Source organism: Clarias gariepinus, chromosome 2 (genome assembly GCF_024256425.1).
Source record: "Clarias gariepinus isolate MV-2021 ecotype Netherlands chromosome 2, CGAR_prim_01v2, whole genome shotgun sequence".
Taxonomy (NCBI): Eukaryota; Metazoa; Chordata; class Actinopteri; order Siluriformes; family Clariidae; genus Clarias; species Clarias gariepinus.
Genome location: NC_071101.1, coordinates 38114049 through 38132893, shown reverse-complemented (window position 1 = coordinate 38132893; position 18845 = coordinate 38114049). Strand labels below are relative to the sequence as shown.

At 39.1% G+C, this 18845-nt stretch overlaps 1 protein-coding gene across 1 annotated transcript in view; it reads left to right on the top strand.

The window, feature by feature from the left end:
• nbas (NBAS subunit of NRZ tethering complex) overlaps positions 1-18845 on the top strand; it is a 200577-nt gene that overhangs the window by 62739 nt on the left and 118993 nt on the right. Inside the window, exons 22-28 of the mRNA XM_053480280.1 lie at positions 6718-6804; positions 6941-7094; positions 9958-10143; positions 11192-11365; positions 13460-13593; positions 15086-15148; positions 17933-18055. Coding sequence (XP_053336255.1) covers positions 6718-6804; positions 6941-7094; positions 9958-10143; positions 11192-11365; positions 13460-13593; positions 15086-15148; positions 17933-18055 — 921 coding nt within the window. The remainder of the gene's footprint in view (positions 1-6717; positions 6805-6940; positions 7095-9957; positions 10144-11191; positions 11366-13459; positions 13594-15085; positions 15149-17932; positions 18056-18845) is intronic.

Genomic DNA, 18845 nt, shown 5'->3' with positions numbered 1-18845 from the left:
ATTACTGTGTTAAATAAGTATTTGATCACTTGCTTATCAGCCAGATTTCTGACCCTCAAAGGCCTGTTACTTTTCTTTTAAATAGTCCAGCTACACTCTGCTCATGATTCTAAATAGTAGCACCTGTTTGAGGTTGTTAGCTGTCATAAAGACACCTGTGTACCCCACAATCAGCCAAAGTTTAAGTAGATACATGGGGTATCAATGATGCTAAGAATGGTGAAGTATCAGCCCAGAACTACACAGGAGGAGCTGGTCAATGCCGTGAAGAGAGCTGGGACCATTGTTTTCAAGGCTACTATCAGTAATACACAAAGACGTCATGGTTTAAAATCTGGCATCGCACTGAAAGTTCCCTTGCTTAAGTCAGCCCATGTCCAGGCCCGTCTGAAGTTTACCAGGGACCATCTGGATGATCCAGAGGAGTCATGGGAGAAAGTCCTGTGGTCAGATGAGACCAAAGTAGAACTTTTTAGTTTTAACTCCATTCGTCATGTTTGTTGGAAGAAGAATGATGAGTATCATTCCAATAATACCATACCTAGAGTGAAGCATGGGGCTGGAAGCATCATGCTCTGGGGCCTGTTTTTCTGCACAGGGTTGACTGCACGACTGCAGGACGACTGCACTGTATTAAGGAGAGGATGGACAGGGCCATGTATTGTGACATATTGGGCAAAAACCTCCTTCCCTCAGTCAGAGCATTAAAGATGGGTCGTGGCTGGGTCTTCCAACATGACAATGACCCAATTCACACAGCCAGGAAAACTAAGGAGTGGCTCCGTAAGAAGCATATCAAGTGGCCTAGCCAGTCTTCAGACCTAAATCCAATAGAAAATCTTCGGAGGGAGCTGAAACTCCGTGTTGCTCAGATATTAAAATTTTTGACTCACGTGATCAAATGCTTATTTGACACAGTAATTTACAAATAAATTGTTAAAAAATACTACAATGGTGATTTCCGGATTTCTCTTTTTAGATTCTGTCTCTCACAGTGGAAATGCATCTATGCTGAAAATTGTAGACCCCTCCATGATTTCTAAGTAAGAGAACTTGCAAAATCATAGGGTGATCACTTTATATATTAAGACATCATTTTAAAAATGTTTCCTTTTCAATGAAAAAAGTTTAATCTAATCTAATTCAACCATGAACCATTTTTTTGTCATTGCTCGTGTAGGTACAATGCAACAAAATACAGTTACTTTCTAACCAGACGTGCATTTTCACAGTGAATATATAAACAGTATATAGTACGGGAGATAAATACAATGAGTGCAAATGCTAATAGGTGGTGCAATAGGGAAGGTATTGTATACCATGATAAAGAATTTGCATATGTAAACAGTATACAGTGAGGGAGGTAAATAAACTGAGTGCAAATAAGTAAACGATTATAAGTTGGTGCAATAAAAGAGGTATTGTATACCACGATAAAGAATTTAAAGTCTACAAGGAAAAAGTTACAGTATATACAATGAGTGCAATGATTTACTGTAGATACAATGAGAGATATTGTATACTATGATAAATAATTCATACATGTTAACTGTACACATATGTAAACTGTAAGGCTTATATACAGAAAGGGCTATATACAATAAGTGCGATGAAGGAAGATGTATAGCATGATTAAAATAATATGTATATTTTAAATAAACACAGAGAGGGGTTATGTACAATGAGTGCAATGGGTATAGATGAAGGATTATATTGTATACCATGATAAATATGGAAGAGGGCAGTGAATGGTGAATTACTGTACCTCCATGTGCCCTTTCCTGTATTCTCAGCAGAACTTTATTACTGTAGTACATTAACATTACATACATACTGTATGTTATCATCCAGAGTGACATTTTATCTCATTATACATCTGAGCAGTTGAGGATTAAGGGCCTTAAATAAGGGCACAATAATGGCTAGTGTTTAAAATCCGGGACATTTGGATCCGTAGCTCAATACCTTAACCACTGAGCTGCCTTCACTGGTATCTGTCATGGCATGCTTTCTGTTTACACATTTTTTTTATATTAAATGGTAGCAATGTGTAAGAATGTAGTCATTTTCAGTAGTCATTCACTTTCGTTAGAGAATCTTTTCAAAATAATTAGACAAGGAAAATGTCTATGTTATTATGGAATCATCTCATACATAGTCTGCTACACTGCTCATGTAAATAAACTTAGAGGAATATTGCTCTGCCTACATCACACGGCACGGCTCAGGACTGAATCCCTGTCTTAAAAATGGTGAATTTTCCTGTCAAAACTTTGTGACATTATAAGCTGTAACATTTAGTATTCCTATATGCAATAACTTGTGCTACAGTTGTTGTGTCAGGCCACCTCTGGAAATATGCAGTGTGTCTGGCGTTGAACTATAACACCGCGTTTGCTTTGACACCCTCAAGTCACAGAATTTAAAACAGAGGCGTGTAATGGCACTTCCTAAATTTACACCCGACGTTGAAGCAGGCATAGCAATAAAGCCCAGGTTCCTACTCCTCCGGTTTTGCATTTGCGCGTCACTTTCTTTTGATATACAACCGCGAAAGACACTGTTAACTGCTGGTGGTGTGGATTTAGGAGACCATGTGAGCATGTATTCGAAAGGCTCTGTGTGTGTGTGTGTGTGTGTGGAGGAAAAACAAAGAGGGTGCATCTGTCTTCTCCCCCTACCGTCTCTGTAATGAGGGTGGTGGAAGATTTAGGGCATGTTGAGTGCAGTGGCCTCCCACTTTCTCTTTCTCTCTCTTCCCGTCTCCCTCTCTCTCTCTCTCTCTCTTTCCCCGTCTCTCTCTCTCTCGTTCTCTTTCCCCCTCTCTCCCTGGAGGATAGCTGCCTTAGTAGTGAACATCCATCATGGCTCAACAGCTGGAGGCCACTTTCTCATTTCAGCAGGTCCGAAAGGGTTTAACTGCGCTGTGGTTTTTCCTCACAGGCAAAAGTGCAGGTCTCTCACCATCTGCCACTGAGAAAACTACAGCCGAACAAAGTCTTTTCAGTGTGTTTTAGGATTTTATGATTACCTGCACAGGATTTAATTAGGGAAAAACGTAAGAATTTCTTCTTGGATAAGCATCAATATGCACATTTTGACTTGTCTACCAACTTAAAACCAGAGAAGGTAGCCAGGATACTTAAACAATGAAAATGTGGTAATATTTATAGACTTGAAGTAAAGGATTGATAGATGGGTGGGTGGGTGGATGAATGGTTGGAGACAGCTTGCTTGGCAGCGCGACAGAATGGTGGCTAGATAAGCAGCAAAATGTACAATGATATGAGGAGTGAAATCAGACAGCTATTAGAGGCAGACAGCGAGTAAGGCAGCGAAAGTCAGTCTGAAGGACGCTCTGACTGATGCATACTGTATGTGGGCGGTAAAGTGGATGCCTAGAGGGCCAGAGAGACAGACAGCTAGAGGGGCAGTGAGACAGATAGCTAGGAGGCAGAGAGACAATAAGTTAAAGGGGCAAGACGGACGTCACGGCCGGCAGCGAGACGGACGTCACGGCCGGCAGCGATACGGACGTCACGGCCGGCAGCGATACGGACGTCATGGCCGGCAGCGAGACGGACGTCACGGCCGGCAGCGAGACGAAAAATGACGGACGGCAGCGAGACGGAAAATTACGGAACATGACCGAAAGGACAGCTAGATGAGCAGTGAGATGGACAGTTAGAAGAGTGGTGAGAAGGATGGCTAGATGGGTGGCAAGAAGAAAGGCTAGATGGGTGGTAAGTTGGACAGTTAGACAGACAGTGAGATGGACAACAAGAGGGACAATGAAATGGACAGCTAGAACGATTGGCAAGATGGGGAGGCGTCAAGGAGAAAGGTGAGATTGAATGCTAGATACTGTAGGTGGCGAGATGGAGAGCCAGCAGACGAGCCACGAGGTGGACGGCTAGACAGGTGCAAGGCAAGGATAACTGAGTGGTTAAGGCGTTGGACTATGGTTTGGAAGGTTGCAGGTTCAAATCCCCCAACCACCAAGTTGTCCCTGTTGGGCCCTTGAGAATGTTGGGCCCTTAGATGTTTTATGAGATAAAAAGTGTGTCTGCCACATGCCTAAATGTAAATGTGTTGAGAGGAACGACTAAACGGGAGCTGAGACGGGGGACAGCCAGGTGATGAGAAGAACGGCTTGATAGATGGTGAGAAAGGGGTGCTAGACAGGGCGCAGGCAGCTAGACAGGCAGCAAGATGGACGGCTTCATAGGCAGCAAGATGGATGTCTACAGAAGCAGTGGTGCTGGATAGGCAGTAAGACTGAGGACACTTCTTCAAAAGCAAGACCATGGGCTGCTCGAGAGGTTAATGTCTACATAGACAGTGAGACAGATAGCTAGACAACGCACAGACACATAAAGGCACTCAAGTGGATGGATCCATTGGTAGGCAGGCAGATACTGTAGGTGCAAACAGAAATTAATTCAGACCATCTTCATTTCTTTTTCTATCTTGCAAACCCAGGCCAAGCTGTCGTAGATTAGAGAGCATGAGCAGAATAACTTAGCTGTATTGATTGTGTGTGCATGTATGTATGTAAATGACTTTTCTCCGAGCTGAGTTTAAAGAGGGGAAAGAGATTATTTTCTTGTAATTAAGTCTGCGAATTAACTTATCGTTGCCTGTCTGACCAGCATAAGAATAATGCCTTTTTCTTTAATTCAGAATTCTTTTTATTTCAATTCATTACTGTGTAATTATCAGGGGTAAATGGAGATTCGTGTCTTTGAAAGAGTCAGATTCTTTATTGAATTTTTTGCTGTGGATTTGCACATACATTGGTGCTCAATTGGTTTTGCTGAGCCTAGAGAAGAGATGTGTAAGAGATGTAGAAGAATATTAACTACATTAGTGTAAAGAATGCGATTTCATTCTCACAATAGTAGGAAAAAAATCTATATGGTAAATTTTGGTTCCTGTCATTGTGAACATTTTGCTTCATTAAAAAAAAATAATAATAATCTGGCAAAATCATGCCTACAGTAGTATTTTAGCTGCGGTCATATTGAATAGACCAACTAGCTGCTCTTTAGTCCCTGCAAAATGTGACTTTTGCCAGTTTTGCTCCAAAACATCGACAACTTTTTGTTAAACACTGTATACTGTAATTTTCAAACAAGTCTAGATCGTGTGCATTTGCTGCTACATCATAATTTCTTTTTTTTTTTATTCTAAAAGCCTTAAGATGAGGGCAAGGGTAAACGTTTTTTCTCATTCATTCATGGTTAACTTCCAGCAGGATTTGCGCCAAATCCTTAGAATTTGTTCTTGGAAACTTGAGATATTGATAATGTATGTAATTTATCTACTGATTTACTGTTGGAGAACCTGTGATTGGGTGGTACTGATTTCAGATTGGTTGACCGGTCTGGTTACCAGTAATAGGGAATGTTTAAAATTCTATGCATGGAGGGGCTTCTGGAGATGATCCAGTTGATCACTTCAGTAAACTGACTATGGCAAAGATTCTGCAAATCAATGGACATATAATAGAGTGAAGAAGCAGAATTCTTTGAAGACATACTGCCTCAATCTGCGCTTAAGGGTTAGAGTTGGAGAGTACAGTCTGCGAGATCTGACTGTGAAGGCTGTTGTGTATGATTTGCATCCATCAATGTGTTCCTCAAACCATTCAGTGTGCCCCTGTCATTCCAGGACTCATATCAGGGTAGAAACGTCTCCTTATAGGTTTAAGGTGATGAGGAGAAGACTTTTTATTGATTAGCAGTGACTCTTTGGGTTAACTGCACAAGTGAGCCCAGAACATGACAGCGAGATGATTCCTGTTGAATAACTGTATACCTGTAAGGGGTATTGTCTTTTCAATTTATTATTATTAGTTTTCTTTGGGCTTTGTTCCTTTTATCCTAGGGGATGAAAACCCTTGGTTAACTTACCGCTTTTGGGATCGGGACTTCATGCAGTGGCAGGATTGTATAGGGTGTAGGGTTAAGGACCATCAGTGATGATCGGTGGTGACGGAGTTCGAACCCCTGAACCTCTGATCAGCACCCCAGCACCTCAACCACCTAAAAAATGTCTCCCTGCCTGATTTATTTGTCCACCATATTGAAGTCTGATTAATCCTTTTTGACCTTACCGAGTCTAAACTGGCACTCGTGTGTGCATGCCTTGCTTTCTTGCTAAACAATAATCCATTAGTTAGCACACCAGAAGTATCACGAGCTGCCTTAGGACACTGCATGAGCAGTGGTTTGAAAAGATGCCCTGTCCGGCTTTGTGAAGCATGTGTTAGGCTTCATCTTCGCGGATTGGTAGCTGTCACGAGACCCACCTACCAAGGGGAAACGCCCGTGACAGAATTCAAAATTGACAGAAAATTGTGTTTGAGAGAGAGAGAGAGAGAGACAGAGACAGAGAGAGATATTGAGCAGCAAGCACTTGAAAAGTCTTCTTGTGTGTAATAATCGCATCAGCAGCTGCTCATGGCATTTCTGACACGTTCGTCAGTTGGGAGCAAGCATACTTGGCAGGCTGTTGTTTAGCTGTTCCACGCTGCCAGCAGGGCAGTGTGCTGTTAAAAAAGCAAAACTGTGCAAGTTGTCACAAGCACTTGGCTCGTCGAGCAGCACTCCGGCTCTCTGTGGGGAAGTCATTTTCGCCAGGCTTTTTTTGGAACGACAACAACAACAACAAAAAATTAGGTTTTTGATTCCCTGTTTCTCTCTCACGTTCCAGTAAGGATGAGACGTCCAGCGTGGTGTTTATTCCTTGGGACGAGCAGAGGCACAGGGATTTGGACTGGTGTGAAGATCCACAGTGCAGGTGGGGTCTGGCAAGGCTTCATGATTTTAATGAGAAATGTAAAATTACGAGTTTGGAAATAACAATAGGTGTCATGCTTTTTGTGTGTGTGTATGTGTGTGTGTGTGTGTGTGTGTGTGTGTGTGTGTGTGTGTAGGACAGCGGTGGAGCCATGCATGGCGGATGATCCTCACTTCCTGTATGAGGAGCAGCCAGAGTTGGAGCGGTTTTGCACCCCCAACCCATCCATCACACTCCTTACGGACTGGTACTTGAGCAGAGCCCAGGAGATCGAGCACAATTCACGCCAGGTACACACACACACACACACACACGAATATACACACACATCCATCATCGCCATGCCGTCATACTAATCACTGACTGGTGCCTTACCAATGCTCAAGATAGCAACCATAATTCCTATCAGGAACACACACAGCCACACACACACACAAAAACACAGCCACACACTCTCTCTCTCTCTCTCGTATTATCCCTGTGACTCATTCAAACCATTGAAAAAAGCTGTGGAGACCAGCCAGATGTCCCCCAGATGTCCCCACATGACCAGAAACTCTCTGATATTCCTGTCCTCGTCAAGACGTTTTGCTCTACGCCGCCTGATAATAAGAGCAGAATTAACTCATGCAGCATTCATTAATTCATCAAACAAGGCTCGGGGTAAAAGACTTGATGCGCACCCAAACAACAAAATCTTGTCTCGCGTTGTTCATTTGGCTTCAACCGAACTTAAAAACTTAAAAGACTGCCGTCGGTGGTAACACAATATACTGAAGTCTTTTTGTTTCTGCGTCAGTGTGAGAAATCTCTGTGCGAAACAGGCTGACGTGGGAAAAAAAAAAAAAACAACATAAAAAAAAACCCAAGGACACTCTGAAGTGTGGCTGTGAAGTAGCAGAGGGTCTTATCGGAGCTCCCACTCCTGTCTGGCCTGCTGCTGAGAGAGCTGATGTTAATGAAGTGTGAGCTTGTTAGAATGGAACTTGTTTAATTTTTAAATTCCTCTACAGTGTTTAAATTAGCTTCTCGCTGAATTTAAAAAGGAGGCCAGGAGTGTTTGCCTTCTCTTTATCAGTAGTTCAATATATAGTTCAGTTTTTATTTATCTATTTGTTAATTTGCAAAATGCACTTTTTTGTCATTCTAAGTCACTGGTTTTTTTTCGGTGTTCTTGTACAAACAAAAAAATTCGTAGTCGGAGGACGACATTCCAAGCCGATTTGAACCCACTCACTCGGCCTAAAGTGACCTCATATAAGAAGATCCCCTCCCCTCCCCTGGTTTGATGCTTGGCTCTGCCGTTCTCTCGTGAAGAGGGCCGTGGCTCAGCAACAGATCATTTCCGGAGACACTGAAATTGTCTCTGGAAAAAAAACTTAAAAGAGGAGTTTATAATTTGTTTATCATTTACAGTTTGAGTAGCACTGCACGGATTGCTTTAAATTCGCTATGCTTGTAATGACCAATACAGAATCTTGAACAAACAACCCAAAAAAAATGCACGCATTAAAATGCGAGCTCTGGACATATTACCATCTGGGACCTTTATTTGTGCTGTATGCTTTTAATAGCTTTTTAATTTTTTTTTTACAGATGTTCATATCATTTCAATTGATTATTAAACTCACAGTTAGTTCGAAATTGTTCCAGTGAGTTTAAACTTCACTTTTCCGAGTTGCAAGTAAAATCTCACCAACAGCATAGCGAAGTAAAACTATTAAGTCATCTTGGTAGATTTGCATTGATTTACTCTTTATGGAAGTCCCAATTTTGTTAAAAATGTCCATCATATTTCTTCTCCATCAGTTGTTTTGATTGATGGAGGAAAAAAAAACAACTTCTTTTTCATCTTATAAAAACATTTTGGAAAACTCCCTCCCGGACGAAGATATTTAGCAACTCACTTCAGCGTTGACTTGTGGGCGGCATTAACCACGCATTAACCGTATCTCCAGTGTTTGACGTCAGAGAGCGAGAGCCAGTGACGTGCGTAACAGGCTTCTAATTAACCAACAAAAAAAACATGTTAAAGAAATACTGTTAAACCCACTGGCTGTATTGTCCATCGGTACAGAGTTTTTGCTTACAAACTAAATGTGCTGTTTTTCGAATTTAAAATAATAAAATATGAAAAAATTTAAATGACTATATGCACAGCAAGTTCACTGATAACTAAAAAAAAATGGATGTAACCTACAAAAAAAAAAAAAAAAGTGATTCGTATAATAAAACAGTAACCAATAATACTATGCAATAATATGTTGTACTATTCTGTACTGATATTAAACAGTCATCTGTATAAGATTATTTAAAGAAATATGAGTTATTATATTAAGGAATTGTACTTCAGTTAGACCTGGATGTTAATTAGACTTAATAATACTTTGTAGCTCTAATTAAAAGATTCCAGGTTTGTTGTTTTCAGAGCACATGAAAGCGCAGCTCAATATTTTCAGCCTCTAATTATAAAGGTGTGTATTTGCACAATCGGATTTCCGTTGAGGTTTGTGTTTGGTCTGCAGGGCCAGTAAGATGTGTGTCTGTGTGCACTGTAACCCCCTCCCCGCATTTATCCTCCGCGTCTGTCCTTTAGGCTCCGTATCGATCCGAGTATTTCGTTGTTAATGTCAGTAGCACGACGTTTCGCTGTGACGGATTTGTGAATCTTCCTGATTTGTATGAACCAGGGAGTCGAACCACAAGCATTTCTCACCTTCCCAGACATGGATCTCGTATTGATTGGCCACCAGCGATCTCCATCAACAGGTAGAAGGATTCTTTCCTTGGCAGGTCAGGATGCGGAACGGATCGACCGGTTGCTCAAGCAGGTGTTTTTTTGTTGCTCGGCTTTTTTTTTTCCTGTTTGAAGATTTTTTTCTGTTCCCTTAGACATTATGTCCACATTTTGCTTCGTGTGTGAAACGAAAGCATAGCATCCCTTATTATTTTTCACGTTCCTATGTGGCTTAGGAGTTTGTTCGCATTCTTATTGGCTCTCTTTGTTGTCATGTGAGGTCTGATTGGTCAGTCGACTAGCAGCATGCCTACTGGTTGGCTAAGGAGATTGTTTACACTCTAGTGCTGTTTGTGTTTCTTTTTTCAGCCACGTTGTCTCTGTGTGTGCGTGCGTGTGTGTGTGTGTGTGTGTAGGTGGACTGTGCACTGTCTCTGTTGCGTCTGGGAAAAGAGCGGGAAATCCCCAGGCTGGAGAAGCTAGTCGACGACCTGGTTACCATGGAGACCCTGGTGTACGAGACGTCTTGTGACCTGAGCCTCAGTCTGAGGGAGCTGCGGCAGCTCAGTGACATCGACAAGCTCCGCCTATTCATGAAAAATGTATGCTCAATTTTTTTTCTTTCCTGTCTGTATCAGATGGACCTGTTTCATCCTCTTTTTTTTCCTTTACATTTCACACACGCACACGCGCAAAGTATAATAAATATCCTCTTTCCTAATCTTTTTTTCCCACTCTTCTTGTGACCATGCTGCATTTCAAAGTTATGTGCCGTGGACATAATTAAAAAAAAAATTTAACTGAGCAAAATAATAAAGAACTAATGCAATTTTATTAACGAATTAAAATGGTTAATTAACTATGACCTTCAACATTCTTTTTAATGTCATATTTGTTATAATACACAATAATAGCGGATTCCTGTAATGATTATTTTATTCAATAGTTTGCTGACCTGATTAACTGATTTTAAAATTAAAATTTCTCTCCTTTGGTAACTTCATGAAAGGTTTATCAGGCTACATGTAAACATAATTGCTATTATTTTTTTATATCTTTATCATTATATCGTTAGTACTGTAGTTTCTCCCACTCTCCCTTTTTTATGTTGTTCAGGATGTTTTTATTGACCTGCTGCTGTGCCGCTTTAATCATCTCTTTATATATTTTATTTATCTTTCTGTCTTTATAGGTTAGAGTAGATCTGGTTTACGGCTTGTACGCCACACTTCTGTTTTTCCACCCAAGTCTGTTTTAGCTTTCGGCTTCAGTAGTAACAACTGGGTTTCCAGTTTAATGTTCTTTATCTGCCATTATATGGTCAAAAACGTGCACACATTTGACCATTACACTTGTATGTTCTGGTCAGGGGTGCACAAACTATATATGGCTATATAGTACATGTACATAAATTCGTTATATTTAATTTGGCTAGTGTCACTCAGACAGACCAAGCAAGATAGGATTTGTTTCCTTGCCACTGAGAGCAGAACCAATTATTGCTTCTCGGACCCGGTCCATGCATGGCTGTGCTATCGATCTTCTTTTCGTCCCCAGTGCTTCTCTGTTTGTCTCATGACTACTATTAAACCCTTTCTTATTAATACTTTCGCTATCTTTGTAATTTAATATCATTTTTTACCCCTCCAGTCAAGTGTGGAGTCGTACGTGAAGAACTCCTTCCAGTGGATGGTACCGTTTCTGCACCGCTGTGAGACTCAGAAGGAGGGCTCAGCCAGCGCTCTCCTCAGGGAGTACCTAGTGTCCCTCGCTAAGGAGGATCTGACTCTTCCACTTAAAATCTTCCAGCATTCCAAACCAGGCGTTAGTATAACACACACACACACACACACACACTCACAGAGTGTTAACAGTAAGCACTCAAAGGGCTTAAAACCATGAAGGCCATTTTCCCTTAAGGTATAATTTAGCTATCCTTTTAAAGCTCACGCACACACACACACACACAACATCATCTTTAATAAAGTTATGGGTCATTAACCCTCACTGACTGTCACCCGTTTCTCTGAAAGAAATGTAGGAAAGCGGTTGAAAAGGGAATATTTGTGAGCACATCTATCTGTACAGTTGAACTAGGCAGAATAATGGGTCTTAATAGCCCCTCTCAAAGCTGGCTATATGACTGTCTGTACCCCGTCAGAAATGACATTACATCTCATGATGGATTTATTTTAAGAAGTTTTCTCAAGCTCGGTCTACTTACAGTCATTATACGGTCGATACACAGCGCCCAAATGTTGTTAAATTCTTTTTCTGAACAGTTTTAGCTGTGTAGAGTGACTTGAGGTTGGTTTGGCTGTCATGGTAACACTGACGCACTACTGCACATATGTAAGGGGTGGGACATTGGGATAGCCACTATTGACATTGCCTGATATCATTTGCCTTGCTCTCTTAAATGACCACCACAGACATTTGTACTAAGCTACTGTACATCTCTATATTTACATACCGGTACTAACGACATGTTCAGCTCAGCTGCAGATTGCATAACATACAGTATGTTTTTACTTTTATTCTAGTGCTCTTCCATTAGCTCTGTATAGTTAGTTATGCACTGTATTTAATTATTACTATTATTTTTATTATGATGTCTATTAGTAGTATTATTATTACTTCTCCTCCTACCGCTCTGACGACTACTTTTATAATTACAGCTGCTTCATTTACTTCAACTGTTACTGTACTACTAATACTATTAATACTACTGCTCCTTTTATCATCACAACTACAACTAGTACTGCTTCTACAGTCCATTTACTACAATATTTACCACAACTACGTTTACTACGACTACTCCTTATACTACTACTTTTATCGCAAATACATCTGCTACTACGACTAATCCCAGAGGTGGGTAGGCAAAAAGTGTACTCAAGTAAGAATAGCTGTACTTCAAAATAATATTAACCAAGTAAAAGTAAAAAGTAGTTATGCTAAATATTACTTAAGTAAAAGTAAAAAAGTATTCGGTCAGAAGTACTCGAGTATCTGTTTTAATCGTAATGTCCGATTTTTTCTTTTTTTTTCTTTTAGAAATTATAATAATTACATATTATTATAAGACAGGTATACATACAGTACATATATATACATACAGTATTTTTATTATTGTTACTGTAGCTAAAAGGTCAAACAGACTCATATGATTATTGTTGCTACGTCTGATTTATGAAACACAGTCAATGTGGTAGATCCTCCGGCAAAAAGCATTAGTTGCCGTAGTATATTAACAACTCTAATACTTTTACTATATCTACTGCAACAGAAATACTGCTATTACTACAACTACGACTATCACTGCTACTTCTACTACTACAAGTGTTGTTACTATTATTACTATAACTTTGCTATTTTTACCACTAATATTACCATGACTATTGTCCCCATCACTACATTTACCTCAATTTATGTTACGATTTTTTCTACTCCTGGTACTGCTACTAATACTACTACTAATAACAATAACAACAACAGCAAACAGATTACCTAATAAACAGGGTAAACAGGGATTATTATAAATATAAATGGAAATTTAAAATTTAAATACCTAGGATATTGCCCTGATGTCATGTTTATGTTGCCAAAAAACCTTTTATTATAGTCCTGATCATTTTATTTTTGAGTAGGTTGGTGTTTTAATGTAAATCTAGATTGTTTGCCATAGAAGCATAACACCTTACTGGAATTTATAACGCTACATGCATGATCATCTGTAGGTGGTTGAGTTTGTCTTCTCAATATCTGTTGGTTTTGAGAGGTGTCTGGTCAATTGTTTTTCTACTACGAGGTAAAAACTGTTTTCTGTGACTCTGCTGGGATACTCATGATTTAAAAGAGAAACTGCAATGAATATGATAATTATGTGGTTTGGTTTCTGTGTGTGTGATTTCTTAGTGTCAGCAAAAGATAATTGGTGATCCTGACCAGCTGATGTCAGTGGCACTGGAGTGTATCTACAGCTGTGAACGAGAAGATCAACTCGCTCTCAGCTACGACATACTGGAGTGTCTTCCTCAGAGAGGATATGGGTTAGTGCGCATCACCACAAATGCACAACATGCACGTGTTGGGGGTGCCATCATATGCATCTTGCATTTTCAAGACATAAATATATTTATTGCGTCTATCTCTGGATGAAGTCACGTTCCAGATACAGTATGCTTTTGAAAAGGTTTCTGTATGGATGAAGAAAATTGTTGTGTGTGTGTGTGCCTGTGTGAACTTCACTGTAGGCTGCTTTCCTAATGAACTCAGGATTATCTCTGCACGCTTCTGTCTTCCTTCAAAGAGCAAAATCTCCAAACCTAATTAGACCGCCTTATTACCCCCGTGATCTTTATTCTCACTGCCCTCTTCAATTTAATCGGAATTAAAAATGCATGATGATGCTAATCAACGTTCTCATGCTATATTGAACATTAATCTAAACGGTTATTCGGAATAAAACACAACGATTCATGGAAAGCAGAATTTAAAGAAAGGCACACAAATATTAGAAATAGTTAATGTCTCCAGTTTATCTCCTTAAATGCTGGATTGAGTTTGAGAAGAACATTTGAAGGTTTTTTCTTCGCAAATGATCGATTCTATTCTTGTAATTCCCAACTCATATTTGAGTCTTGGCTCTAAAATGACATTAGAAGGTAATTAGTCCAAAGCAAAGTTTTTTACAGATAGAAAATAGGAAATAAAGTCATTTCTCCAAATTTGAGCTCAAGGTGCTGGTTTCTGCTAATAGACTGAACATGTACAGTAGTATGCTTCACTCATTAAAAGGCATTTTAATAATGGTATATAGATGAAATTTCTAATACCGCCAAAGCCTGGATCCGAGCACGGCCCTTAGCGCCTCCTTTTAAGCATCAGGTTTTAACATACACAAAGGTATAAGTATATTCTTTAGACAAACAGTGTCCTCATCCATTAACTCCACCCAACAGGAAGATAGTGATCTGAATTTTGTATGGTATCAAACTTTTACATTATAGGACTTTAGCCAAATATGGTCATAATGAAGACAAAAGTTTCCTGATTAAACTTTTCCAATAAAATTTTTACTGTGATCCCACGATTTTCCTACAGGATTACACAACCACAGTGTTCAAATTTGGTTTATTACTGTATATAAGAATTTCTCGTGCCTATGTAAAAGATATAGACAAAACTAACATTAAAAAAAAAATTAATACAGTACATGCATAAAGTCCAGTAATGTGTAATTTTGCAGTAATTTAACGTGCTACTGCAGTAAGTAATCCGTTATAAGAATTTTTGCTTATACTGTATGAGGGTGGTTTTGTACCGTGAAAAATGTACAAGCAACATCTGAACATACTGTATATACTCTATGATTGAGTGTATGTGAGGATCTGAATATATAGTAGGCTGCATCACACCAATATATACGGTATTTTCTTATATATATATGAAATTTATTGATTTATACTTAACGAAACCTGGCTATTAACACAAGAATAGGTCACAATTGGTCCATGTTAAATCTCTTTTTTTTGCTCTCAGGCAACAGACTAAAACTACAAAAATCCTGCATGACCAAGTGGACTCCCTGGAGAAACATCTCAGGTAATGGCGGAGTGAAGGATAGACTGAAGGCCACAGTGGAAGTGGAAAAATAGAGGCCTTCCAGATGGATATGGAAGGGAGAAAGAAAAGACAAAGGGCTTCTCTGGGAATTTCTCCCCCCTACTTTTTTTTTCCTCTCTAGAAGTTAGAAAGTCAGAAATGAGTTTTGTCTGGACGCTGTGGGTGCGACTGTGACTATATTTTTGTATCTGGCACGGTGTTTAATTTTAAGGTGTCTTACATCAAAGTCCTCCCCCAGATCACTTTTTCTTTTTAATGTGACTCTTAAGGGGCGTTCCGGGAACCTCACATTACACCGCTTACAATTTCCGTTGTGCTTGAAGGCTAAATTACATGCTAGGTGCTGATGAAAATCCATGCAGCATTGTGTGTGCGTAAGTGTGTGCTGGTCGGAGGTGGAGTGATGTAAAGCTGGCCGCGACAGCTCTCCTGACAGCCACCCATTTTTAGTTCATTTTGAAACAAAAACAACAAAAAAAAGATATAGCACGCCTGTCTTTATGAATCATTATACTGTAACTTAGTGCGTGTAAATGTTTGTAAGCTGAGAATGATTTCTTTGAAAGTCCAGTAAAGTTCTGTAAGTAATTTCTTTATAACTTGCTAGTTATATTAAAACATTTGTATTATAATAATAATTATAATCATAATGTGCAGTATGAACCTTGTGACTAAGAATGACCCGGTAATTTTATACAGCAGCTGTTAAGCATTATTATACCAGACACATTATTGGCTCTGATAGAGAAAGACCAGACTCTTGTTCAACCGTCGGCACTTGTTGCTATGGAGATATGCTTCATTTCAAGGCGCAACCTCACACTGTTACTGAAATATTGTACTATATATATATATATATATATATATATATATATATATATATATATATATGTATATATATAATAATAATATATTATATTATGTAAATATTGTATTATATGCTCCTGAGCTGCAAATGAATTAAAGCATGCTTAACAACAGGACATGTTATTAAACAAATTAGATTATTAAACATGATGATTAAATAAAAAATGGCCCTTTCCAATTTGGAACATAATACATTTCTTATATCAAGAGCACTTGGCACCTTCTAAGGACTTAAAAGAACGGTTAGTGTTGAATTATTTTTAAATTTTGAGAAATTTTACTTTTTTTTCTTCTTTTTTTAATATCCCGCTCCCTACAGGTAATTAAAAAACGTACTGAAGCCCTTATGTCATTAGGAAGTTAGGTTTCTATGAAGTATGTCACACTGTCACACAAAATGTGGTTTGACAAGATATGTTGAAGAATAAGTGGGAAAACCTCCTGTGCTTAAAACGACCAAAAATTATAGGAAATCCAATATGTAAGTAATACCATTTACTATTAATAATAATAATAATAATTTTTTTTTCTGTTTCAGTTGCGTGTTTTATGATCTTATATCATACTTTTTCCTTTAATACACTTCCCCCATCTCTCTTCTACACCCCACTGCCAATTCACACTTTATTATAACTAGTGAGTAGATTATAAGTGAGATTCCCTATAAATTAAATCGGACCCTCCCGTGCCCTCCACAGCTTTCACAACACCACAAGGCGGGAAGCCTTTTCTCAGTAACACAAGCACAGATGGAGAGAGTAAAAGGCAAAACCCAATCTGGATCAGTAAAGATGAGAGAGACAAGTGTCTATGCTAATGTGTGTGTAAGCAGAAAACATCTGTGCACTAAGAAAGATCCCCATTTACTCAGCGCGTCCCAGCCAAGTGCTGCGTTTGTTCGGCTGACTGCTCTGACTGATGAGACTCTGATTTATGTCGACTCATTTTGTGCATCGCAGTTTCCCAAATTACGCAGTTAAGCTTTCCTCGCTGGATGTGTGTGGAGTATACAGTCATTTAACGGTGGATGGAAAGACTAATGAAGGAATTGTGAGAGGACGGATGGATACATGGATGCATTGAGGAATTGATTGGCAGATATATGGGTTGATTGGATGAATTGGATTGATAATTTTGATAAGTTTGCGAATTAATTACAAAATTGGCAGATCGGATGGTTGAATTGATGATTTTGATTGAAATCTTTAGTTAATAGATTGGTGCTTGATTAAATGAGTGGCTAGAGAGATGGATTGGTCTGATGGTAAATATTGGGGAATTTGTTAACGAATTTATAATATGAATAATGGATTTATGAATTAATGAAATCAGTAGATTAAAGATATTGGTTGGGAGGAATGTTAATTAAAGAGACGGGCAGATGGATTGATCAATTGACTGACTAGATAAAGCGAATAGAGAATTGCATGGTGGTGGATTGACTAGGTGGATTTGGCTGTATGGACTGACTGGTGAACTGATGGTTGGATTTACTGGTGAACTGATTATGAGAACTGACTGAAGAACTGAATGGACTGGTAGGCTGGTGGACTTGGACTGATTCTGTGGACTGACTGGGTGGATTGACTGACTAAGAGAACTGACTAAATGGATCAATTGGATGGACTGGTAGGTTGTCTGGTAGACTTGGTGGACTCGACTGGATGGACTGACTTGGTTGACCGACTGGATGGATTGATTAGGTTTTTAGGTGAATAGCAGAAATATGGACGTGGATGTATGAATTTGATGAATAGACAAAAGTTTGGGAACTTTTTGATGTTATGTGGATGATGGAACAATGGAATTATGAATAGATAGGCTGATTGACCTACTGGCTAACATGAAGTTTACCTCTCCCTCTCTGTGTGCGTGTGCTTGTATGCGAACATGCAGTGTTGCTGAGGTGCTGGAGAAGCATGGCCTACAGAAGCCAATTTCATACATTAGAAACAGTCAAACCAGCATGGAGGAGGCTCACCAGCTGATGGTCAAACTCACCCGTCACACTGGACGCAAGTAAGACATGCACTACAGTATATAATGTGTTCCCTTTTACACACACACTTACACACACACTTTCAAAAGATTGAACACACCTTCTAATTCCATGGTCTTTCCTGATTTTAATTTCTTTTCTACTTGACAATACTGTTCTTGCAAGAATTTTTTCAGAACAGCTGACCTTCATGTCTTAAAATAACACCTGACTGTTGACTATTGTTGTTGTTACTTCATTTCCTAATTCCATATGTGCTATTTCTCGATCCAGCATTATTCTAGAATGCAAAAAGTGCTTGAAGATTCTTTAAAGTTTTAGAGAATTCTCGTTCAGCACTGAATCTATTTGAAATGTTTGAATATGAAAATGGGACTTTTTAATTTACTTTAGGCATGAGCAGTTAATAAAACTTCAACGGAAATTAAACTTTCTTCTCAGAAACAAGAAAACTGTAAAATATTTGTAACATAGTCTTAGTTTTATATATTAAACCACTTCAAGTGTTTTATTACTTATGTATTACGTTGTTTAATTTAAGGCGGCATGGTGGCTTAGTGGTTGGTGGTCACACATCCAGGGTCTGGGTTCGATTCCCACCTTGGGGACTGTGTTGCATGTTCTGGGTTTCTTCCGGGTACTCCGGTTTTCTCCCACAGTCTAAAGACATGCAAATTAGGCTAATTTGCCTAAATGAGTGTGTGAGTGTGTATGTGTGCCCTGCGATGGTTTGGCACACACCCATACAAGGTATAGATGATGAGTGAGTGAGTGTATCAGTTAGATTACTTTTCACTGTATTATTATTAT